At 36.4% G+C, this 27,118-nt stretch overlaps 1 protein-coding gene across 4 annotated transcripts in view; it reads left to right on the top strand.

The window, feature by feature from the left end:
- The window catches only part of faf (ubiquitin carboxyl-terminal hydrolase-like faf), a 1,099,079-nt gene that overhangs the window by 936,485 nt on the left and 135,476 nt on the right, over positions 1-27,118 (top strand). For all 4 annotated transcript variants that reach the window (XM_090401226.1, XM_090401227.1, XM_090401224.1 and 1 more), the window contains 2 exons: positions 3,357-3,502; positions 19,905-20,078. In XM_090401226.1, coding sequence (XP_090257352.1) covers positions 3,357-3,502; positions 19,905-20,078 — 320 coding nt within the window. The remainder of the gene's footprint in view (positions 1-3,356; positions 3,503-19,904; positions 20,079-27,118) is intronic.

Raw genomic sequence — 27,118 nt, 5'->3', positions numbered from 1 at the left:
CCCAGAAGATGGTAGCCATAACCTTTCCTACTGAAGGAACGGTTTTCGCTTTTTTTTAGTGCAGATTCCCTGCTTGCAACCCATTGTTTTGACTGTTCCTTGGTCTCAGGCTTGTAGTGATGGATCCATGTTTCGCCCACTGTTAAGAAACGATGAAAAAATTCCTCTGGATTCCATTGAAACAGCTTCAAGCTGTCCTTGCAACAGTTCACATGTTGACACTTTTGATCCAGTGTGAGCAAACGCAGCACCCATCTTGCAGATAGTTTTCTCAATGTAAATGTTCATGAAAAATATTATGTACACAGTCATTTGAGATGCCCACTGTCTTAACAATTTCATGCACCTTCACTCTGCTATCATCCATCGCCATATCATGGATTTTTTCAATAATTTCTGGAGTAGTGACCTCAACAGGGCATCCAGAACTTTCAGCATAACTTGTGCTCATATGGCCACTTTTAAAGCTACTAAACCACTTATAAACCATTCTAATCGAAGGTGCAGACACCATAATGTCTATCAAGCTTAGCTTTGGTTTACTGAGACATTTTGCCTTTCAAAAAGTAATGTTTAATCACTACACGAAATTCTTTCTCATCCGTTTTTCACAAATCACAGTACTTGATCGATTCAAATGAATGCCAAATGCAGAGTAATAGATCTATCTGACTGAAACTTAGTGTGTGATCCCCCAACAGTTGCCATCAACTAAAAATAACCTCAATATGTACTGGTGGCCCATCTCTTAGACTTTGCACGGACTTATCGAACAGCCCTCGTATTCAGCATAAATAGATATTTGAGGTTAGTGAAAGAAAGCCTTAATGAATCAGAGAAAAACTATGAACAAAAGTACAAATTGTTTAGGCACTCTGGTGTTGGTTGGGAAACCTGAAGAAAGAAAGCCACCTAATAACATAGCAAACAAACCAGAGAGTAACAGCCATGAGGTCAGTGTACTATATCTGTTAATTGCTTGTACTCTGGCCAGTTTTCTTGCTATAACGTTTGAAAAGTCCATGTTTCTAGGAAGGAGAAACCATGTCACCTCTGTATGAGATGAGGAAATTTGTGCTCCATTTGCAGCAAAGAGTACATGGTTAGACCATAAAAAGGTAGTTTGTAAGTTTTACTGAACTTTCCATAGATGGGTGTTATTGGCATGGAGATCTACTATAGAGTGTCAGAACTGATATAGTTAGCCACTGTTTCACTGCTAGGCTTCCAGCCGGTGAGTCTTCACCATCCAGAAGCACATTACTGATGACTTCCTTCATTATTTTCAATACAACTGAGATAGGGCATTGCAACAATAACTGGATGGCTGACTGTCCTCCTGAATGGGTTGCATAATTGCTTGTTTCCATGCTTTGGATAGATACCAAATGAGTATGAAGAATTGTAAAGATGATATCAGGCAAGGTATTAATTTTGGAGCTGAAAATTTAATCAGAATTAGGAAAATAGGGGCAGGGGGAATACCATCAGGACCAAAAAGATGTGTGTCTAAATATTCAGGATTCTTCAAATGTCTTTACTGATGAAATGCCAGAAGAGTCATGCAGTGGCCACTTCTTGGTGAAGTGGGGGAATACTTGGTTAGTGTTGCCCTTTGGTAATGTTACAAATAGTGCCATCTAGTTGTGTGTGTGTGTGAGAGAGAGGCAGATACATGGATGGGCAAAATTTCCAACCACTAGCCTTGACGAGGGACCAGAATGCTCAGCTAACATTTGAACAGATTGCAAGTTTTCTCAATTTGTTCCTTTTAAAGTCTGATTTGAATAATATTTTTGTAGCTTTTGAGTTTTGATGCAAAAGCATAAAAAACGAGCATAAAGTTGGAGTTTTAATTTTGTGCTACTCATATGTTAATGTTCTTGGATATGACATTATTCAATTTCACATTGGATATGACATTATCAAAATAGTAAACAGTGGTATGTTTACTTTATCCTTTTTTTATACTTTTATAATAGTATGTATATACTCTAATCTAGCCATAATTCATATATTACATTATGGTTGGTGCTGCTCTTTCTTCTATCATAAATTTAGTTTAATCCTTTATCCAAGTGTAAGCAAACAAAGTTTGTGCCTGAAGTATCTTCAGGACTGAGGCAACTCGTGGTAAAGGTGGACCAAGCTTTCATCATTAGTCATTACTAGGTTGCACCTAGTCATTACTAAGTGCAACCTCTGCAGCAATTTTGTTTATATATAGATACTGCATTGCTTAACTTTTGTGCATATATGTTATTCACTAGTTTATTTTTCAACTAATTATGTATTGCTGTAGGACATCTTGGAAGCAGTTATATTTACCTATGGAGAAGTTATATTTACCTATACGAGTTGCCAAAAGGTGTCTCACGTTATTATTAAATTACTCTGGATTTAGAGAAAGATGTTGGAAATTTAAACCTTTATCCAAGTGTAAGCAAACAAAGTTTGCACCTGAAGTATCTTTAGGACTTGGTAAATATGACTTTTCCATTGCTTCCACCTTAGTATCACCATCTCTGGGTCTGGCTCCCACTGACAAGACCTCAATAAAGGTCGAAACTGGTCTGGGTAGTGACCCTTCCTTTAATGCATAGCATTATACATGTCTGCAAGGAGATGTGCTTTGCATTATGGGAGATACTAAGACAAGTGATGATGAGAGCTTGGTCCACCTTTACCACAAGTTGCCTCAGTCCTGAAGATACTTCAGGCACATACTTTGTTTGCTTACACTTGGATAAAGGATTAAACTAAATTTATTATAATCTAACCAAGTGGTAAGAAACAAAAAACTTCCAACATCTTTCTTCTATCGATTGTTAAATGAGAATTTCTATCCATTGTTTTAGTCTGTTATATGGTGCCCGAGTAGCCAAAATTTAATGCCCTTGTCATTAAACTTATACAGATTATTAAAGGGTAGGCGAGTTCAGACTTCAGTTTCAGGAAGGCAGGTAACAGATTATGCATGGGGCAATGGAAATTTTAGGGAATTGGAAGAAGATATGGATGGGGAAAAAAATCATAATAATTTTTGTTTTATTAATGTAATTCAGTTTTTTCATTGGTAGCATTTATTTCTAAATTTTTATGCAATATAATGCAAAGAAAGGTTTTGCCCTTGTCATTAAGGAAAAATTTGACTATTTGGGATTAGGAGAAGGTCAGTCACCCCTATTGCACTTCTTTTTTTCTCTGCCATTACCGAGATGGGAATTCTTTTGCTATCACTGTCCTTTAACTTATTTAGCACTAAACATTAATTTAATAGAAATTAATATTATTGCAAGCTGCAGATTTTACTTCTGTCAAGAAGTAATATTACATATTGCTTTTTATTTTTGTAGCTCACACAGAACATCCAGCTACACTGTCTGATCATTTACTAATAGCTGTTCTGTCTCTACTAAATAGAGAAGTATCAGAATATAGTCGTCATCTTACACAGTATTTTAGTCTCTTCCTAATGTATGCATCTCTTGGAGCCGCTGAGGTAGGAATCTTAATTTAAGTAATGTGATCTTTTGCTTTGTCTAAACAGTTTTCAGTAAACGATAAACTTTATTAAAAATTACCTGATAATTAATGTTGAGAATGACTATTTAATTATATCTGAACACTACCATATTTACTTGAATATAACTCACCTTCACATATATCTTGCACCCCTAATTTTACTTTACGAAAAAAGAAATTAAGAAGTTTTACATATATACCTCGCACACGAAAAAAGTTTAATCCTTTAAGAAATAGTGAATGTTGTTATGGCAGATTCAAATATTTTGGAATTTGGCTGAAAAAATCAGCATTTCAACTCAACAATCATTGGCTTACTTTTGTTGTGTTGTGTGACCTTTTATTAATACCACACCAATCACGTGTATATGAGAAACTATCCCTCATGTGGGATAGTTTCTGCAAATACTTAGGACCTGAAATAGTAAAACAACTTTCAGATGTGAAGACCGATGTGACCATTATTCTGGTGATCTTACACCTTGTCTACAGCCCTTGGATGTATCAGTCAACAAACCATTCAAGGACTACGTATGAAAATTCTACATGGAGTGGATGGAAGCCAGCGGCTATGACATGACTCCGGCAGGGAAGATTGACCATCATTAGAATTGTTTGAAATAATTACCAGAAATAATTGCCAAGAGTTTTTAAAAACCAGAATCTCTAATGCCCTGAATTAAAACTGTTTTAATTTACAGCAGCATTGTCGCTAAAGATTCAAATATAGATTTGATTCCTGTTCTCAAACTCTTTCATTTTTTCTTGAATAATATTTGTGTATTTTAGTCTACAGTTCACATCTAAAAGCTGCTCAACTTTTATTTGCTTCAAAACTTTCTTACACATTCTTCTTTTCAATATGAAATTCAATTTTATCCTGCTCAAACTAAATGGAGATCACTTCCAATTTCAAATCCTCTGTACACTCTACTGTCCTGCACTAGTGAGAAAACATCACTATCAACAATAACATAATCAATGAGACTTTTCTTATTCCTTGCCTCTTCTCTCCGTGTGAATTTATGCACATTTTTATGTTGGAACATTGTGTTAGTAATAACCGGTCCATGTCCTGAGCATAAATCTAACAGGTTTTTGCCATTATTATTAGCTTTGCTCTTTTCTCCAAATTTTCCCAAACACTTCTGTATGTCTGACAATCATTTGCTACTCTGCTATTTAGATCCCCAACAAGGACCAACTTTTCCTTTTTCGTCGTGTCAGTTGTTTTCTCTAAAGCCTCAAAAAATTCCTCCACTTCTACCGTAGTAGAACCTTCTGTGGCACTATAGCCACAAATAAGTCTCATTGTCCTGTTCCCCATTCTGATATTGGTATTTGCCCACATCACTCTACTTGATATTGCCTGCCACTCAAGAAGATTAGCCTCATATTTAATGTTGAATAACTATAGCTACTCCTTCTTTTCCATGTTGTTTGTTCACACAGAAACACTTAATGGAAATAAAAACTTGATTTTGTGTGAAGTTTGAAATAATATGGTATCATATATTCAAGTATTCTAACAAACTTATTTGTGCCTATGGTCCCACAGAAGATTCTTCTAAGGAAAAAGTGGAAGAATTTTTTGAGTCATTAGACAAGCATTTGACATAAAGAAAATGGAAAAGTGGTCTTTGTTGGATATCTAAGCAGCAGAGTAGGATGTGAATCCCACCAGGCATATAAGAACGTTTGGGGAAAATTTTGAATAAAGGGCAAAGCTAATAGTAATGGTAAGTATTTCCTGGACTTCCACTCAGGTCACAGACTAATCATTACTAACACCATGTTTCAACATAGAGATATCCACATGGTTACGTGGAGAGAAGATACAAGAAATAAGAAAAGCCTCTTTGAAGGTCTTCATGCTGTTTCAGGATACAAAAGTGTACAGAGAATTTGAAATTGGAAGTGACAATCACTTAAGTTTATGCAGGATAAAACTAAATATTACATTGAAAACAGCAGTATATATTAAAAAATTTTAAAAAAAGTTGTACAAAGAATTAAGGTTGAGCAGCATTTACAGGTAAACTGTAGTCTCAGCTTCGCAAATATTATTGAAGAAACAGTGAAACAGTTTGTAAACAAGAACCAAACCTTGGAGTCTCAGTGAAAACTCCGAAGAAAACATCAATTGATTCAGCTAAGGAGGTATGTTGGTAAAGTTGTCTGCAAGTATAGAAAAATAAGAATGCCATGAAGGACATGAGAAGTTGAAGAAGCAGCCCTGTTAAAGGAGAAACCATACCAAAAGTTCCTAGCAAATAAGTCAGCATATACCCTAAAAGAATATAGACAAAAATGTAAGAGAGCTAAGCTATATATGAAAGTAGCTAAACAAAAGTCTTGGGAAGACTTCGTTAAGAGTATGGAAAATTAATATCAGGAAGATATAAAAATGTTCTGGAAGCTGGTGAAAAGTTTAGAAATTATTATTATTATTGTTAACATTTGAACTCCATGGTGTCAGAGACTCATCATGGGAGGTACACACAATGCTCATCTAAACGTGCTTATAAACTTATTCAGTGTTTCTACATCAACAACACATTCAGGCAGTGCATTCCACTCATCAACCACTCTGCATGCAAAGAACCTTCTCCCCACTCCTCTGCTCACACCCTCCTTGTACAGTTTCCAGTGATGGCCTTTTTTTCTACCCGACATCTGCCATTCTATGAAAAATCTCTTCCATGTTGATCCAATAACAACCCCTTACTAGCTTATATGTCTCAATTATATCCACCCTCTTCCTCCTATTCATGAGGCTCTGCAACTTCATTCTCTCAATCTGTCCTCATACTCCACGTTCCAAAGACCACTGACAACCTTTGTGAATCTTCTCTGGACCCTTTCCAACTTATCATCATTACCGCAATAACATTTGTTGTAATCTTATCTGTATGTAGATACTGCATTCCCTGGCTTGGTTTTGTACACGCATTTTGTTTATTAACTTGTACTGTTGTCTATTTATGTACTAGTGCAACCTCTGCAGCAATTTTGTTTATATATAGATACTGCATTGCTTAACTTAACTTTTGTGCATATATGTTATTTACTAGTTTATTTTTTGACTAATTATGTATTGCTGTAGGACACCTTGTATGTTTGTGTAACCTTCTTGTAATTTTGTTTATATATAGATACCGCATTGCTAAATTTAATTTTTATACATGCATATCGTATAATAATTCCTTCTTGCCTATTTATGTGCTGCTGTATAAACATCATTATAATTTTATCTATATGTAGATATTACATTCCATGGCTTGGTGTTTTGTTTATTAACTTGTGTTATTGACTATTTCTGTACTACTGTAACCTCTGACCTTGCGTGTTGCTGAGCCCTCTGCTGCAATTCTGTTTATCCATAGATGCTGCTTTGTGGAACTTAATTTTTGTACAGGCATATTGTTTGCAATTTTCTTAATGACTGTTGTTGTTTTTGTGCACAACTGTGCACAAAAACAACAACACAAATCCTCATATGGATTGTTGTGCACAAATCTGCACAACAATCCATATGAGGCCTGATCAAGGCCATATACAGTGGCATCATAACCTCTCTATTTCTGTATGTCAGGGGCCGCCACATCATTGCCATTATCCAGTGTGACATCTTCACAACTTGTGCACTGTGGCCCCTGAAATTCAGGTCCTTGTCCACCATTAGTCCTAGATCTCTCATCTTCTCTACTTCATTTCAAGTTTCCCCACCAAGTGTATACTTTGCATCCCATCTTCGCTTATCAAATCTCAAAACCTTACACTTTGCAACATTAAACTGATAGTTCCACTTACCTGCCCATTCATGCAATTTATTACAATAAGTCCTCTTGTATGCCTATAACATCCGCTTGACTCTGCATTGCTCTCTCCCCAGTTTTGCATATCACATCTGCATATCACTAGTTAAACCCATCCCAATATCATTAACATACAAATTGAACAACAACGGTCCCAAAATGGTGCCCAGCCTGGCTGGCCGAGTGGTTTTAGCGTGTTTGTTCTCCAGTCAAGAGGCTGTGGGTTCGAATCCTGCTGTGGGCATGGATGTTTGTGATTGTCTGTGGAAATACTAATGGTGGTGGTCAGCGGTAGATGATGTTGGTGTGGTTGCGGTCAATTGGTGGATTGTGAGTGGTGGAAGCAGAGCTGTAGACTAGATGCCTTCCCTCGATGAGTCTTTGGACACCCTGGAGGGGACAAATAATAATAAAACTGACTCCTGCAGCACACCACTGATGACTTTCTCTTTTGGGATATCCACATCCCCCATATACAACTTTCTGATGCCTATCTGACAGCCAGTCACTGATCCAATTCAGAAGTCTGTTATCCATTCCCATCTGTTTCAATTTATTTAAGAGATTGTCATGTTGCAGTCTATCAAAAGCTTTTATGAAATCCAAGTACACTGCTGTATATGCGTCTCCCCTGTCCAAGACATTTGTCACCTTGTTATAGTATATAAGTTAGTAAAACATGATATCTCCCTTTAACAAACCCATGCTGATAAGCACAGAGAATATTACTGTTACTAACCCATTTCCGTATCCTACTTCTCACAATCTCTCCAGTACCTTTACCACAAATCCAGATATATAGACCTGGCTATAATTTGAAGCTACAGCCTTATCACGATCTTATGCATGGAACAATTTTACCCTCCTTTCACTCCCTTGGAATCTGTGCCTTTGCAAGACTTATTAAACAGGAATGTCAGTGCTACTGCCAATTCCCTGGAACATTCCCTTAAGATGCATGTTGATATGTCATCAAGTCCTATTGCCTTATTGACATCAAGTTTATTTATTTCCTCAAATACCTCCTACACACACACAATTAAGCCATCCCCTCCAATGTCCTTTACACTTAATTTCCTCATGATTTCACCATGATCAGAATGAAACACCCTTTAAATTGATCACTGAATACCTCAATGTCTTCTGCAGCAGTTACCATTCTACCACTTTCATCCATTAATTTCATCTTACCATGGTCATTCTTCCTTCTGCTTGCCACATATCTAAATAAACTCTCTAGGGTTTTTCTTTGCCTGATTTGCCAATTTTTGCTCATACTGTACTTTTGTTTTCCTTACTGAGTCACTCTCCTAGCTTGTTCTTTGTACTCTTCATGTGACTGATTATTACCATTATTCATCTTGTACTTCCTCCAAAGTACTTTCTTTTTCCAGATTTCTTGCTTAAGCTCCAGATTCATCCATTTTACACCTATGTTATTCACCCTTTTGGCCTTCAGAATATATTCACACACATTGATGCTGTTATGTATTTCTTTGTTGTTAGTTCCCATGCTGCCTCTGTATCCTTACCACTCAACTTCTCATTCCATACTATAGCTCCAAGCTGTCTCCTAAACTTGTTATAACCACCAGCCTTATAATTCAACATATATCCCTTCCTCACCAATGTCTGCATGTGACTAGCCACAACACAGGTGATTACTTCACGATCAAGATCTTGATCATGATCTTTCACCAACTGGAGGAAATTGGGAAACCTCTCTCACAATTACATTTCATCCTCTGATAAAATGATCAGATCTAGAACTTTTGATTCTTGCGTGCACTTCTTTTACATGTTGCCTGAGATAGTTATCTCTCAAGAACTCAAGAAATTCATTTTCCTTATTCCCAAATGCTATCTCTTCGTTCCAATCTATACCCATAATTAAAATCACCCATAATAAATACCCTTCCTTGGTCATTAATCTTAGTTTATACATTTCTTTGTCACTACCAAACCTATAGCAACATTCAACTAAATATGTCTTCCTCTCAACCTCCACATTACACCACACTGCCTCATAGCCATTGCCATTATTTCCACCTTTCATGTCTACCTTATGTGGACTTAATTCCCCTGCCATCATCAGCACTTCCTTCTTGCTTTTTTCTCCTCACGAAAAATACTGTATCCTTCCATTTCTATTCCTGTTATGATAACGTCTTTATTCAGCCATGTTTCACTTATTCCAATGATTTTGGGGTGAATAAGCTCAATCACTGAAACCATTTCATTCCCCTTATTTCTGATACTTTTAGCATTTGTAAATCTTCATTTCTAGGTCTATACCCAGTCCTATCTAAGCAATGTGTTGGTTGTGATTTCCCCACCAACCTGTCCAATCACCTATACCTTGTTTTCATCCGTTCATCCGCAACCCTCTTTCTAGTTTTACTATGTCGATTATGTTTTTGCTGTTGGCCTCATTTTGAAAACAAACTTACTACTTTCCTATATGAAATCATTTGCCCTCATTCATGTATTCAGTTCATGGAAAACAAAAGTGCTGGTAGTTACTGATAGTTACCATTCTTGGGCATCCTTCTTAATCACACGGCTTCAAATATTTTGTCAGTTATTATTTATTGAAACCTACCTATACTGGCAGATACATTCATCAAAAATTTGCTCATCGCACCTCTCAAAAAATTAGTGTTATCAAGTCTTTAATTAATAGACCACATAATGTGTGCTCCTCTCCCTCAAGCTTACAACAAGAAACTTCTAACATCTTTTGCTAAATCCAGAGTAATTTAATAAGGTGAGACACCTTTTGGCAACTTGTATAGGTAAATATGACTTCTCCATTGCTTCCACCTTAGTATCACCACCTCTGGGCCTGGCTCCCACTGATGAGATCTCAATAAAGGTCGAAACCGGTATGGATAGTGGCCCTTTCCTTAATGCATAGCATTATACATGTCTGCAAGGAGATGTGCTTTGCATTATGGGAGATACTAAGAACAAGTAGTGATGAGAGCTTGGTCCACCTTTACCACGAGTTGTCTCAGTCCTGAAGATACTTCAGGTGCAAACTTTGTTTGCTTACACTTGGATAAAGGATTAAACTAAATTTATTCTAACTTCTTACTATCAAAACTTGAATGGAATTTGGATATAATCTTCATCAAATCCAACAGATAATTGACTCCTTTGTTCCGACATAAGGATTCTTCTACAGACTGCAAGTTCCAATCCCATATATTTCTGGCATCTCCGAACCTATTCGTAGAATTCTGAAGAAATTTCACTTTGATCTCACATATTTTCCTATCAACAAGATTTTCCTCAAAAGTCTGGTCTAGCATAGCATAATATTGATACTGAACATGGTATGAAGCTTGTGTTCTCCATAGAAGCACTTTTAAATATGAACACCTTTTCAAAGAAGGTTTTGAGGCCTCTTTAGGTCACTGTAAAGTGACCTAACTTAAAAATCAGAATGATTCTCTCTCTCTCTCTCTCTCTCAAAAGTATGGGAGATTCTCATCTTATGTAAATATCCAAAATATATTTTTTAAAATACTATTTCTTCAGCATGTGGCAACCATTTTTTAATAGGGAAACCAATTTCTTGTTCTTTGAATTGCTTGTTTCCACACACTGAAAATGCATTGTTAATTTCAGTATGAAATATCTGTGATATCAATAAAGTTTATTACTGTAGTTATCATGTTATTTGCATTGTTTCAAGTGGCTGGATGAGATGGAGCATTGAAGATCTACAATATATGCCAGCAGCATATAAGACACCCCCCCCCCCCCACACACACACAAAAAAAAAAAAAAAAAAATTCCTTTCAAAATGTTTATTTTGTGCTGTACTTGCCATATATGATGGCTACAAATTTTACACTTACCACTGACAGCTTGTTACATTTTACTATAAATAAAAGTAATGTGTAAATATGAGACATATAACTGCAGCAGGTATTTTCTTTACTGTAATTTATGAATGATGTCTTCCTGTGCTAGATGATCGGTAAAATGATTTGATATGTTTATACCAGTCTTTGATTTCATGTGATTATGCCAGTAAGATTTAAATGAGAAAATTACATGCTTACCTTATGAATGAAATACAATATTTATATACAAAATATATTAATGTACTAATATACGAGGTTGTGTCAAAAAATTTCGTGACTAGCTCTCTTTACGAGAAATTTATTTATTTATCTACGTTTACACACTATCACCTTCAAAATAGTCCCCTTGCATATCAATACAGCGCTCCCAGCGTTCTTGCCATTTCTGGAATGTGTCTGGGAAGTCTTTTCAAAGCATGTCAAGCACCTTCTGCGATTCGTGCTGGAGCTCCGCAATTGTGTCAAAACAGTGACCTTTGAGCTGGATCTTCATCTTCGGGAAGAGGGCGAAGTATGCAGGAGCCAAATCTAGCAAGTAGGGTGGGTGAGGAAGTGAGATCATGTTGTTTCTAGTGAGAGTGAGGAGAGCTCGGTGACAGGGTGCATTGTCGTCGTGGAGCATCCAGTTTTTCATGCGCCACAGATCTGGTCGCTTTCACCGAATGTCCTCCCTGTGATGCCTTAAAACCTGGCAGTAGAACTTGCTATTGACTGTCTGGCCCCTGAGGACAAATTCTCGATGCACAATGCCGCGAATGTCGAAAAAGACAATGAGCATGCACTTGGTCGAGCTGCGGACCTGCCTCGCCTTTTTTGGTCATGGAGATGATGGGCTCTTCCACTGTGAAGACTGTTGCTTCGTCTCAGGGTCGTACCTGTACACCCAAGTTTCGTCACTGGTAATGATCCTCGCCATGAAGGATGGGTCATCCATGGCATGCTGATGGGGTTCTTGGCAGACTTCGATGCGGTGTTCCTTTTGCTCCTCGGTCAGCAGCCTGGGGACAAACTTGGCAGCAACACGGCACATGTTCAAATCACACGTGAGGATTGCCTGGACTGTTCCATATGACACTCTGACGATCCTCATGCACAAGTTGCCGAATGGTTTTGACATTTTTGGGGTTGAGCTCGTTAAAGGTCTTCCTGATCTCTCATCGTCTTCCAGTGATGTTCTTCTGCTCTTGAAGCATGCATGCCACTCAAAACACCTCGAACAACTCATTGCAGCATCGCAGTAACCTTGCTGAATCATATCAAATGTCTCTGTGGCAGATTTGCCCAGTTTCATGCAGAATTTCACATTTGCTCTTTGTTCTAACTTGCTCTCCATGATCACAGATGGTAAAGCAGATGGTTAGAATAGCATCAGTTGCACAGCTCCTGATGTACACAAGACGATATCTTTTGGCACACTGACTTATGAAGGTGGGTGCTCCCTGTGACTGCATGCAGCCTTGTGCTGCCATCTGTTGGTGTGTTACAAAACTTTTTGATACCACCTCTTATTAACAAACTAATTAATATAATATAAAAGCAAAATACTGATTACCCAAAAAACAGTTTACAGTGTGTTTAATAAAAATGTTTGTCACTTAAGACATCATGTATTAAATATTAAAAACTTTCACTTTGAATCCGAAACTGACTTCAACTGCTTCATCCTTATCCTCCTATAACTTTTCATCCTTTATATCTCACGACATTGTTTTCCATTTTGAATTCAGAGGTTGTTCAGTTTTATACCCAGTGTATGAGACAACTCCCTTGTTTCAGCAATTTTTTTAAAATTTCAAATATCATATTATAATACAAGTATCTATATGGAAGACTCATCATGGGAGATTCATGATTTACACAATACCTCTCACCTCTCTTTAAACCATTCACTGATAAAACACCTACAAATACAACCACCTCTGGCATCTTATTTGCCACCCTCCAAGCAAAAAAATCTATTCCTAACACATTTCTAACCTCTCTTACACATCCATAGGTGACCCTCGTTCTCTCCCCCCTCCTGCTATTTACTGAAAAAAAAAAGTCTTCAGTGTCAATCATATGAAATCCCTTTAATAACATATATATGCTTGTATCATGTCTTTTCTTTTTTTGCCTATCTGTGGGGCTAGTTTTTGAAGCTCCAAGGACCTTCAATCTATTCTTGTAGGGAGCATCCCATAGATCTGCCACAATCCTTGTCACTTGGCTCTGGATTCTCTCCACACTTCAGCCCAATAGAATCCAGGTGACCAGATCTGCATTCAGTATAGTCCAGATGTGGCCTTGTTAATGTTTTAGTGTGTTCTTTAACAACCATGTAATCTGATGTTCTGTTTTACCTACCTTTGCAATATGTCCTCTAAACTTAAACTCCCTGTCCACAATCACCCTCAAGTCCCTGCAGTTCTTTGCCATCACTGCTTGTGAGTTTTTCTTCCAAAGTGGTAAATAAAGAGTTGACATCAGAGGTCACCATGATATCATTATTATTTAAAACTAAATTTTGGATTAAAGATTTGAAATGAGTGAAATGTTTAATATAAATGAAGTATGAATTAGGGTAGAAGTTAAAGATTTAGCTAACTGTTTGGCTAACTTAAAAGAGGTTTGTGTGGGGAGGGGGGGGGATTGTTAATAGCATCCACTTTGAGATGGAGAGGATTATTAGGTTTTATGAATTTTAGGTAACCCATATGCTAGAGGGGTAGCAAGAAGTTACAATTTTAGAAATTTTTTTTATGTTTTCTTCTGAGAAATGGTGGAAAATCCATTACTTCATAAGTAGTGCATTCTCTGAGCAACACATTCATTTTCCGATTATAATCACTGTCATTGATGACCACAGTAGCATTACTCTTGTCTTAATTATTATGTTTTTGTCTTTGCATAATTTACAGAGAATATGGAGCTGGCTGTCAGAAAGATTTCTATTAGGCACCAATGCTGCATAAGGATGTTAGTTACTTCAAGCCTGATGTTATTGCAGATACCACATTGATATGCAATATGAAGTCTAAGCAGTGAACTTGATGAGGCACTACTGCAAAGTTGTGGACAAACCTAAGGATGTTAATGGTTGTTTCGTCAAGTCTTCTTGATGAAAGATTTACAACAAGTTGAAGATGCTGACTCTCTTACTGAGAAGCAGATCTACAAAAATTGTCATACTTTTTGATATGTTTTTCCTTAAGTTTTTGGAATTCCTTACAGGAAAATTGTTCAGAAATATCAGAAGGAATACCCTAAAGTTCAGGGTTGAAAACTAAACAATTCATATTGGAGAGAGCTGAGATCTGCATTAACAGAAGATAAGTTACTATGAATAGCAGAAATCTGTCTATGGCAATCGTACTATGCCTTCTCCATTTAGAATTAACAGTTGAGTATTTAGGCTATGTGCTAGTTTAAACTCATTATTAGGTTTAATGGAATAAATACAGCATAGGGAAACAAACGAACACAAGTTTAATGGAACCTATATTTTGTCTCTATCACAGAGCCATCATCAAGGATACAATCTTAAAATTGTAAACGTGCAAGTGCGTGTGCACACACACACACACAAAAAAAAAAAAAAAACACTCAAAACAATAACTGGATAAAAGTTAGACTAAAATTCTTGGTCACCTCAAAAAAAATAGCCAGAACTCGAAAGAAATATAACTTCTGCGCTACTTTAAGTCCTCATCTGAAGCTAGCTGCCTTATCCACTCTCCTAAAGATCCATGCCCTCTCCTCTCTGTTCCAAGTGTTTACAAGGTTCCTTGTTCTTGCAGATTATCTTATTCTAGTCAAACTGGGAGATCTGCCAACATCTGCCTAGAAGAAATCACAAGAAATGCATCTTCTACCATAACTATGGTCAGTTGGGTCTAGCTGACCATGCCTTGTGGATATCTTTCACAGAATCAAATGGAAAAAACTACTATGCTTCTCTGTAATAAATGTAAACTTGAAAGACTTTTCTTAGAATCAGCAGAAGATTTGAAAAAACTACCTAATCTTTATAAATATGGTTGTGTTAAGATTTCCAAGATTTGGGAAACTATTTCTTAAGCCTCCCTTCCAACAGCTACAGCTCGGCAACAGTACCCATAAAAGATGGACCTCATAGGACTGTAACGCTTTTAGTCTTTCTTTCTTTTTTTTTTTTTTTTTTCCACTTGTTGTTTTGAGTATTTTTGTGTGTGCTTTTACAACTTTTAGATTGTATCTCTGATGATGTTTATGACCGAGACAAAAGAGTTCTTCTGGAATATATACAGGAAAACCTTGCTTAGCACGATTAATTAATCCATCATTTAACACGTTCGCTGCCAACTGCGAGTATACTCGTAGTTGGTAAGCCAGCTACGAGTATACTCATATGACGCTTACCGCCGGCAACGAGATTACTGTACTGACCTTGAAGAAGTGAAAATGCTTGGCTTGTGGAGCTAGTATCAAAACTGTGTATTCTCATAGATAGTATATGCTCTGCACAAGCCAACTACGAGTATACTCGTATGACGCTTACCTCCGGCAACGAGATTACTGTACTGACCTTGAAGAAGTGAAATTGCTCGGCGTACGGGAACAGACTACGCCGAAGTAGCGTGGCAGCGAACATGTTAATGCGTGCTAAGTGAAATCGCATTATGCAAATACAATAAACAGTAGGAATAATTATAATTCATCCATCAATTCATAAGGAAATTTTGTTTGATGGTGATCCTGATATGGAACGTAGCTTAGAAGTATGGAAAAAAAACATGTATAAGCTATATTAGAGGTTAAAATCATCAAAGTTAATAAAAATCAATTGCTTAAATTTTTATTTAATGTCTAAACTTTTGATTGAGGTACTTTTTTACAAAAAAATTAAATAAAGATGTTTGAATAGCGCTCAACTTTTTCACCTTGTCATGCAATTTGTGATTGCTGGCAATCGCTTTATCAAGATTTTGGCAGACTTCTAAGCTATGTTCCATCAAACAAAATTTCCTTAGCATGCTAGCCCAAGTTCTTCTGCAGTCAGCTTCTTAGTCATAACATTCTCTTCTTGTTTGCACTACTTCTTCATATGCACACTGTTCTTCTAGTTGAAGGAGATCATTAATTATTACTTTATCAGTCTTTCTCTTTTCCATATCAGGGGTTGAATATAATAAAGCCTTATAGGTATCTAAATTAAAGCAAAGTGAAGAAAAAGTGATTGATCAAGAGAACAGAGATTGTGATGATAGCTTTGAGTCAACTGCTGAGTGTCACCAGCCACTACTCACTGCAGATGTTGGATGTTTTTTTCCCACTTGGTTAGACTATAATAAATTTAGTTTAATTCCTTATCCAAGTGTAAGCAAACAAAGTTTGTGTCTGTAATATCTTCAGGACTGAGGCAACTCGTGATAAAAGTGGACTAAGCTGTCATCACTTGTCTTACTATCTCCCATAATGCAAAGCACATCTCCTTGCAGACATGTATAATGCTATGCATTTAGGAAAGGGCCACTACCCAGCCCGGCTTCGACCTTTATTGAGGTCTCATCAGTGGAAGCCAGACTCAGAGGTGGTGATACTAAGATGGAAGTAATGGATAAGTCATATTTACCTATACGAGTTGCCAAAAGGTGTCTCGTTTTATTATTAAATAACTCTGTATTAGAAAAATGTTTTTTGTGATTCACCCTTTGGCAACTCGTCATCCTCATCAAATTCCTGACATATACCCTCAAGGGGTGTACTGGATATGATAGTACTAATGAAAAATTTACATCATTACTAACTTCCATTTTCCTCCAAATCAGTCTGTTACTTGCCAAGACTAAAACATTATCAGATCTTATATTTCTATCGTCTAAGGCACTTTGTACCGTATCAATCCACCTATATCTTGGTCTTCCTGTGGGTCATTTTCCTTCCAACCTGGCAGAGAACACTTGCTTTGCTAATCTTTCCTCGCCCATTCTGTTTAAGTGACCATACCACCTGAGATTAGCTCTGCTAATACATTCCTGGATGCTGACAATGTCTAGTTCTTTTCTAATATCCTCGTTTTTAATATGATATTGCCATTGATGCCATCTGTTCACGCCTATAATCTTTCTCAGGACTCTCATATCTGTGGTCTCTAGTCTTTGGTCAAGTGTTTTACTTCTGACCCAGCTCTCAGATCCATAAGTTAAAACTAGTTTGAACACTGTCTTGTATACAGCTAATTTAGTGTTCCAACTAATTTCTCTCTTATTCTAATATGAATTTATTCAATTGACTTCCTACCATACCACCTTTGTTGATTCTATTGTCTATTTCCATATTTAATTTACCATCTTCACTGCCAAAAATCGTGCCTAAGTAGCTGAAATGTTTTACTTGTTTCACAGGTTCTCCATTCACAACACAGTTGATATTTTCAATGATGGTATGAAGGTCAGATTGCTGACCTTCATACCATATTTATTACAACAGTTATTCAATTTAGTCGGGGAATCTTGCAAACTTGTAGCGGATTTATTTAAAAGTATAACATCGTCTGCATAAAGCAAAGAGCATACATTAATTTCTCCAATTCTGATATCATGTTTAATACCACTTTCCTTCATAATGTGATCCATATAGATAATGAATAAGAGAGGGGGATAATGTACATCCTTGTCTCACACCAGATTTAACATTAAACCATCTTCCTGTACTTCCTTCAATTCTAACTGCTGACTTGCAATTCAAATAAAGACTAAGTATTGCTTGATATAATGCCCCATTGATGCTATATAACTGTAGCGTGTTGAATAGCTTCTCTCTTGGCACCTTGTCATATGCTTTTCCAGATCGACAAAACTTAAATATAGATCTTTGTTATATTCCCATGCTTTCTCAACTATTTGTCGTAAAGTGAAGATCTGAATCCTGACAGCCTCTATTTAACCTGAATCCAGCTTGTTCTTCACCAAGCTTTTCTTCTACAATTCTTCTCAACCGTTTTTCAAGTATACTTGCATAAATCTTGCCAGGAACACTCTGTAATTCTCACATTCAATTTTATTTCCTTTTTATATATGGGTACTATGAGAGCTCTTCTCCAATCATCAGGGATTCTTCCCTCTGTCCACGCCTTCTGAACTATGCAGTGCAGCCACTGTAAGACTTTTATGCCATCATACTTCAGCATTTCTGGTCGAATATCATCTACTCCTGCTGCTTTTCCACATTTCAAGCCTTTGATGGCGTTTTCTACTTCAAGTATGGATATGTATTCCTGACTGTATGCCTGTTGAATGTTTTTACCACTGTGCTATCACTGCTTATGGCTACTCCTTTTTTCCTTGATTGTCATTGCCTGAATATAACATTTTGTATTTATTGCTCAGAAAGATCTCACCAGTTTTTGTCTTTTTTTTTATTTCAGTCACCCCTATTATGTCGATCTGGTACTTATCTAATTCCTCAGCTAGCTCCATTTCTTTGCCATTCAGGCCTCTTATGTTGATAGTACCTATCTTTAACTCTGGTGATGTTGCGTTGGGTGTGTTTTCAGAATTGTTCCAGTAGCTGACTTTTCGCTGTTCACTCTGGTACCCTGGCAAAAACAACAGGGGGGGGGGCCTTGTTTAACTAGGCGATGCCCCAGCCGGCATGAAATTTTGTCATGTTATACCATCATTTTGTATTTTGGTTTAAGCCAATAAGAATACAATTTGGTCAGCTAAATCCCAAATTGCTAGCCCATCCTCGTTCGTTCAGTATCCAGGTTGATACCCAACAGGGTGCAACACGAGAAGGTGAGGATTGGACGTTAGGTCAGAAACCCTGGTCGGTTCTCTGCATTCCTATAAAGTCTATGTGGAGGTCTCCTCTTAGTTATATAGCTTTGACCCTTAAGCACCCCGTATAGGTAAATATGACTTCTCCATTGCTTCCACCTTAGTATCACCTCCTCTGGGCCTGGCTCTCACTGACGAGACCTCAATAAAGGTCGAAACCGGTATGGATAGTGGTCCCTCCCTTAATGCTATAGCATTATACATGTCCGCAAGGAGATGTGCTTTGTATTATGGGAGATATTAAGAAAAGTGATGAGAGCTTAGTTCACCTTTACCACGAGTTGCCTCAGTCCTGGAGATACTTCAGGCGCAAACTTTGTTTGCTTACACTTGGATAAAGGATTAAACTAAATTTATTACACTCACTGCAGATTGGCAACAAAAAATGTTGCAAACATAAAATTTTATGTAACGTAAACAACATTGCGTTAACTGATTAATCACTCTCTTAAAGCAGGAAATAGCATCATTTCACTCATTTGGGCTACCTGATTATTGCACATATCAAATTCGCATTAAGCGAGGTTTTCCTGTGTGTGTGTATTCAAGATACCAAGTAATTTTATACAAATTTGGTTTTTAATCCTATTTCCCAAGTAATAGGAAGTGGAAGAAATTCATCTTCCACTTAAAACATTCAAAAAAGAATTCAGCCAACCAAGCTGGCTGAAGTATGTGAAAGTACCTTAAATACAGTGGGGAAAAACAGAATAGGATTAAATTATTTGAATTATGAAATTACTCCAAGTCCCCACCTCCTAGAAATGCATGTTAGTTGGAAAAGAAGTTCCCTGTTGTTCAAAAGATTTTTTTCTTGCATAATGTAAAATGCCATTAAGTTATCTTGATTATATGTTTAATTAGAATTGTTTATTTGTCTCTAGAGAATGCAGTTGCTCCGTTTGAATGTTCCAGCAACGTTCATGAAGGTAGCATTAGACGAAGGTCCTGGTCCACCAATTAAATATCAGTATGCAGAGTTAGGAAGGCTTTATCAAGTAGTTAGCTTGTTGGTTCGCTGTTGTGATGTTTCAGGCATGACACAGTCATCAATTACTGTAAGTTTTTCTCCTTTTCCACTACATATTTAAGTTACAGAGATTGATTTTGTTAAAATGGGTTTCAAACCGAAGTCAATTGTCCTTGTAGCTAAGTTATCTTACTTTGCAAACATCTGCAGGTCACACTCAGTTTTTGGCTCCAAAATTTCCTAATATGTGTAGAATGTTGAGGGATTATGTCATATAGCAAATAAAGTGAAGAGAGTAGATATATATAAAAGCCACTGAATGCTGCAGTTTCTTCCCTGAACTAGAAGTATAGAAGAATTTTATTGTTTTTTTTGAGGATTTATGAATATAATTAAAAGAATAACCTTTAAAGCATGTCATCTCTAATCTTTCATGGAATGACAACCTCAGTAAAATAATCAGCCATTCCTATTGAAGAAAAGTCAATGTAATTGTTGCTGACTCATAACACAAATGTTACCACACTGGATTACAAAAAAGTAACAACACAGTGATCTCTCAATTATCCAACCTTCAAATAATTTGAACTCTCAGATATTTTAACAGACCCTTGAATGGCCATATCACGTAGTTTGATATGGCCACGTCCAGATTATTGTGCACAAGTCATCACCTGAGTTGCTTGGCAATAAGGAAGGTGTGGAGAGGATTCAGAGGTAAGTGACCAGATGGTGAATGGTCTGTGGAATGCTCTCACTGTAATGATAGACTGAGTTGGTTTTGTGGTTTTCAGAAGCTACAGAAAAAAAAAGGTGGGGGGGGGGTATGAGAGGAATGTCCATGTTACTAAAAGGGTTTTATTGGATTGATGAAGAATTTTTTTCAAAACTCATCTAAAGAGTCAGGTATAACAAGGGACCATTGCTGAAATTGAGTGAAAGCATGGTTAGGAAGGATGTGAGTACTAGGTTTTTCTCTTGGAGAGAGTGATGGATTGGATTAGGTCTTGCCATCATGTGTTATGAGTGCTGTGTTGGTGAATGCATTCAAGAGAGGTATGATAGATCATATGTAAATTATGTGGGTCTTCTGTGATAAATCAGCAACGTGTATGGAGGTTCCTATGAAATAATACTAATAACAGTAATGATAATAATGAAATATTTGGTATCTTGGTCAGACCTTAATATGTGCACATATTCAGAGCACAGAATCAGAGCATAGTTAATATTACCTTTTGTAAGGTAAGTTAAAAACTCTGATCAGCTGTCTGTGCAGGATGTTGGGGTGGGGTAACTTGTCTTTTGTTGTTTCTTGTGACATTTTTTCCAAGACACAAATTGGTTTTGATAAAAAAAAAAAAAAAAGTATTCAGTATTAGATTATTTAATCAGAATGGAAACATCTAACAGAGATGTTTTCCTAAAACATAAGCATCTAGTGTTAATTTCTTTGACATGGAAGAAATATATGACACAGTTTGGAGGTTTGGTATGCTAAAAGTCCTACCAGTGATAGCCCGTACATAAGCACTGTGACACTGCAGCACCCCCAAGGAAAAAATTAAAAATTTAAATTTTGTTTGTGTTTATAAATAATAACAATGCTTACAACATTATATAAATGCAATACAACATGTTAAAGGTTACAGCTTATGTTTCGACAGTGATTGAATAGTTAATAATTTGAATTTTTTGATTAACGCTTTAGATTATGAAACAAATACACTGCGATCTAACGCAGTCTCACCGATATTCGTTTGCGCTTGTGATTGCACATTACAAGTCATTCCAACACTGCTTGGTTAGGCAGTGAGATACGAAACTTTTATTATTGGTGCATGTTTGTGGTGAGGGTGAACTATTTTTTGCAAATCTTATTTTATTCTGTTAAAATAACATATAAATAATGTATTTATTTATTATAGATACAAGGCTGAATTATGATGAATGTCACTGTTGAAAATATGAAAAGAATTATATTTTTTCAGTTATCGTTACACTGCGATCTAACGCAGTGTCAGAATTTTTGCATTTGGCAAAATGCAGCCAGACTCGCCTATATTCGTTTGCGCTTGTGATTGCACGTTACAAGGTCATTCTGAAACTGCTTAGTTGGGCAGTGTATCATATGCTTGCACGCTTTATTTCTGTGAGATACGAAACTTTTATTATTGGTGTTTGTTCACGGTGAGGGTGAAATATTTTTAATAAAGCAATTTTTTAATATGTAAATTTATTTATTAATAAATTGGTTACTGATTAGGAAAAAATAATTTTTTATTTTATTTTGTATGTGCAGCACCCCCACTTAAAATTTTTACTGGCCGCCACTGAATCCTACACAACTTTTGCCTAAAGAAGGGGTGGTTAACCTCTGTGTTTTTCATCAAAAACTTTCTAATTGAATATTGTTAGTCTGACTGGCTCTCTCTTCCAGTCCTTTCTTCAAGAGAAGAAATTCTGAGTGTGTGTTTTACATGTCATGTCTCCATTGGGTCTACACATCATGGGATACCCAAACTATTCACACAGTATCTATCATATCTCGTCTTGAAATTTCATTGATAGATAAATCACTCATGGCCACCCATTCCACTCTTTCACTACTCTCCAAGCAAAAAATCTACTCCGCACACCCTTATTATAACCACACTCTTGCTCAGTTTTCAGGAGATTCTTTTTCTGCTCTTCTTAGAAAACCAAGTGCCAATATATTTCCTCTGTATGAATCCTATGAAACCTTTTTAGTAACTTAATTATTTCTATTATTTTCCTTCTTTTGTACCTGTCAACTAACTTTTGCAACCACATAACACTCAGTCTGTTGTCATAGAAAGCATTCCACTGGCCATCATGGTCACTCACCTCTGGATCCCCTCCATCACTTTTTCATCCTCAAGAAACCCAGATGACCAGTCCTGAGCACAGTAATGCACATTTCAGCATATGAAGGCTTTGTAAAGAGAAACAGTAACTTCCTTATTTCTGCTTGTTAGTTTCTTCTTCAATAACCCAAGCAATCCTACAAGATGAGACAAGATCTCTCTGCTCAGACTAATGTTTACCTCCAGTCATTCTTGGCATAAATACATCACATCAATAACTTCCTCAGCATCCAAGAGATTTGGCATTCTCTTTCATTCAAGAGCCTATTTTACACCCAACCAACTCTTAACTATATGCAAATCTCAAATCCACCAATGTCTAGAACGCTAGACAGGTGGATTTGAGATATTAATTAATATCTCAAACCCAATTAATATCAGGTTAATGATTTTAACCTGTAACTTCCTTTAAAATCCTTCATGCTGCCCAGAGGTGAGCAGTTAGGCTCATAGATGATCCTTCTTTTATAGATTCACTTCAGTCTCTACCCCATAGGTGCAGTATTTCCACACCTTGTCTATTCTACCGGTACTTCCATGGTCATTGCTCCAGTGAGTTGGCAACCATCATCAACCCCCCCCACACACATACACACACTTTCTGTTGGACCTGTTAATACAAGAGCAGCAGCTGCCTATCATCCCTTTACTGTTCAACTGCAAACACACCAAACTTACTTTTATTTATCCTCTTTTATTCCATCTGCCTCTGTTCTCTGGAACAGCCTTCCTCTTGAAGTATTTCCAAACAACTACAACACCTGCAACTCTTCAAAAAATCAATAAACTTCTATCTCGATCCTCATTTGCATTCCCTTCTTCCGCGCACGCGCACACACACACAGCACTAATGTACTTATAGGTCCCTTGACCTTGTGTATGGGATCAATAAAAAAAAAATTTTTAAAAAAAGAGCTATCTTAGTCACTTTAGCAATATGCCATGTTAATTCCAACTCTCTATCAATCACCACCACCAAATTCGTAGCTTCATCAATTTACTGGAGTAGTTTCGTAATCTGGTAGTTTGGTAGCCTGTAATCTTTTCATCCCCAAAATGCTTAACTTTGCACTTTGGCATATTAAAGGCACCCACCAGTTTAATGTTTTCCCCATACTGCCAGCCTCTTTAAATCATTCTGCAAGCTTTCTATATCACATTGATTAACTATCACATTACCTGATTTTGCTCCATCAGCAAACAACTGAACATTTCACTTTAAATCATTTCCTATATCATTTATGTACAAATTAAAAGCAGTGGTCCAAGCATAGAGCCTTGCAGCAGACCAGTCACTGACTTTCTTCTCATATCCATATCACTAATTTCATATCCCTCACCATTTGTTCCATTTCAACAGCATTCCATGTGATAAACCGGCCTGGTTGACTGCTCTCCAATGAAGAGGCTGCAGGTTCAAATCCTGCCATTGGCATGAACGTTTCTGATTGTCCTACTAACTCTGCATGGAAAAGGAATCTGCAACCCTACCACTTATTCTAGGCAGAGGACTTCACTTCTAAAACCCAGTCAGGTACAGGAGTGACCATATACGGCATCTACCAACATCAAATGTGATATTGTGTCAAATGCCTTTACAAAATCCATCATCTCCATCATATAGCCATTCCCTTTATCCAGCTCAGCTGATGTTTGTTATAAAAAGTTTGTAAATTACTGAAGCATGACCTATTTTTCATAACGTCATGTGCCTTGTCACCTTTCCATGAAGTATCATATTTTTATCCACCTATTTCTGAATTCTTTTATCAACTTTTCCAATACTTTTTACCAAAAACTCATGGGATACTCATTGACCTATAATTTAAAACCACAGTGTTGGAGTTTCCTTTATGCAGAGGAATTATTTTGTCCTTCTTTCACTTCCTTGGTTTTTGACTGTAGCCGAAACTTAAGTTAAACATCAAATGTGATATTGTGTTACAGGGTCCCCTGAGAGGGGACCCTGTAACCCCTAGAGAGTGCGTCCCCTGGGTGGCGGATAGGGGAGCCCATCATGTGTGTGTACATGCCCGTACGTGTGTGTGTGTATATATATATATATGGTGGGGTGGTCCGAATATACTGAATAAGGACTTGTGGGCCATAAGGGACAATTATCTTGATTGTAAGGGAAGCGGCACTCCCATGGACCCCTAGCTGGATCTATCATTTCCTTCTTCTACTTTGAGGAAGATCCACTTACTTTAATCTTTCCTATAAGGCCTTATCAGCCAACTCTTCTTACTTTATGACCCTTATGCTATTAGAGTACTCGAGGGCCATGGGGTCTTTTCATTTCTGGCCTTACAACTATGCCCTCTCTATAAACCTTACTATATTTCTTCTATAATCTACTCTTTCCCCTTCAATATACCCTATTCCTCCTATGGGTTTAAATTCGGAAGAAGGCTAGTTCAGAAGCCTTAAGGTAGCAGTCCTACCACTTAACTATTCCATCGTCAGGTTAGTCCCCTGACATGGAGAACATAATCCTACTTGTAAGCTGACAGAAAAAGATAATCGGATTGAATCTACGGGAAACGACCCTGGAATGGAAAAGGGAAAACGAAAATCGAAACGACAAAATATAATACACATAGCAAACTGGAATGCAAGAGGAATAGCATATAAAGAAATAGAATTAGACCAGGTACTAAATGAAAGAAATTTTAAAATAGCAGTAATCACTGAAACAAAAAAGAAATTAAACTGAACTATGAGAACTGAAAATTTTAATGTGATATACAGTGGAGTCGACAGAGACCAAAGAGCACAAGCAGGAGTCATGATTTGGATTCATAACTCCCTTTCAAAACAGTTAAAACATTATAAATTATGGAATGAAAGAATAATAGAAGCTAGAATAAAAATAGATACAGGCTATTTAACAATAATTGGTTTATATGCCCCAGAAGAAGGAAGAGAACAGGATAATATTGATTTTTATAATCAGCTACAAAACATATATAATAAAATAAATAAAAATGACTACATAATTTTAGCAGGAGACTTAAATGCAAGAATTGGAAACACGAAAATTAATAATAATATAGGAATACATGGAGAACACACTCTAAACAGAAATGGTAAAAATTTGATTGACTTTGTAGTTTATAATAACCTAAAAATAATGAATTCCTTCTATAAACATAAAGACATACATAAATATACTTGGGCAGCAAGAGGATGGAAATCAATATTAGATTACTTCATATTAAATGAAAAGACATCAAAATTTTCACTAGATGTTAGAGTTCACAGAGGATATGAAATAAGCAGTGACCACTTCCTTGTTAAAATAAAATTAAAATTACCACCTAAATGGCTACAAGTAACAAGAACAGAAAGAAAAATTGAAACATTTGTTTATAAAACTAGACTATTGAATGACACAAATGTACAATGGCTATATGAACAAAGAATTAACCAATATCTAGATAAAATAAAACAAAATGAAGAAATAGAAATAGAATGGCTTAATATAAAAACGATACTAAATGCAGCAGCAAATGAAAGCTTAGGAAAGACCAAAAAATTCAATAAAAGAAAAAAACTAAAGATCTGGGATGATACAATCAAAGAAATAATTAAAAAGAAAAAGAAGCCTATCACAAATGGTTAAGCAGTAAAAGATTAGAAGATGAAATAGAATATAAAAGAATAAGAGCCATAGCTAAAAGAGAAGTCAGAAAAAGACATAGAGAATCATGGAATAAATTTGTTTCTAATTTAGAACATGATTTATATAAAATAAGACCCAATGTATATAAGATTTTGAAACACCTAAATGCAGATACCAAAGAAAACATAAAATTAAACACTGAATTAAAATTAGAAGAATTTCTAAATTACTACACAGAACTGTGGACAGACAAATATTTTAAAAAAGACAACTGGCAAACAATTAACGAAAATGAAAAGGAAATAACTGAAGAAGAATTAGAAATCAGCCTGAAAGAAACAAGAAACGGAAAATCACCTGGAGAAGATAAGCTAGGTTCAGAATTATATAAATACGCAGGAACAAGATTCAAAGAAAGACTTATTATTTTTAAATAAAATTTACTCAACTGGTATCCCACCCCCCCCAATAGAATGGAAAAAAGCAATTGTGATTCCTATCTTTAAGAAAGGTAATAGAGATAACCCTAAAAGCTATAGAGGTATCAGTATACTAAATTCCTGTTACAAAATATATAGCAGAATCTTAAATAACAAACTAATGAAATATTCTGAA

Source organism: Typopeltis vanoorti, chromosome 12 (genome assembly GCF_054136105.1).
Source record: "Typopeltis vanoorti isolate ZY-2024b chromosome 12, IOZ_Tvanoo_1.0, whole genome shotgun sequence".
NCBI lineage: Eukaryota > Metazoa > Arthropoda > Arachnida > Uropygi > Thelyphonidae > Typopeltis > Typopeltis vanoorti.
This window is presented reverse-complemented; position numbering and strand designations above follow the sequence as displayed.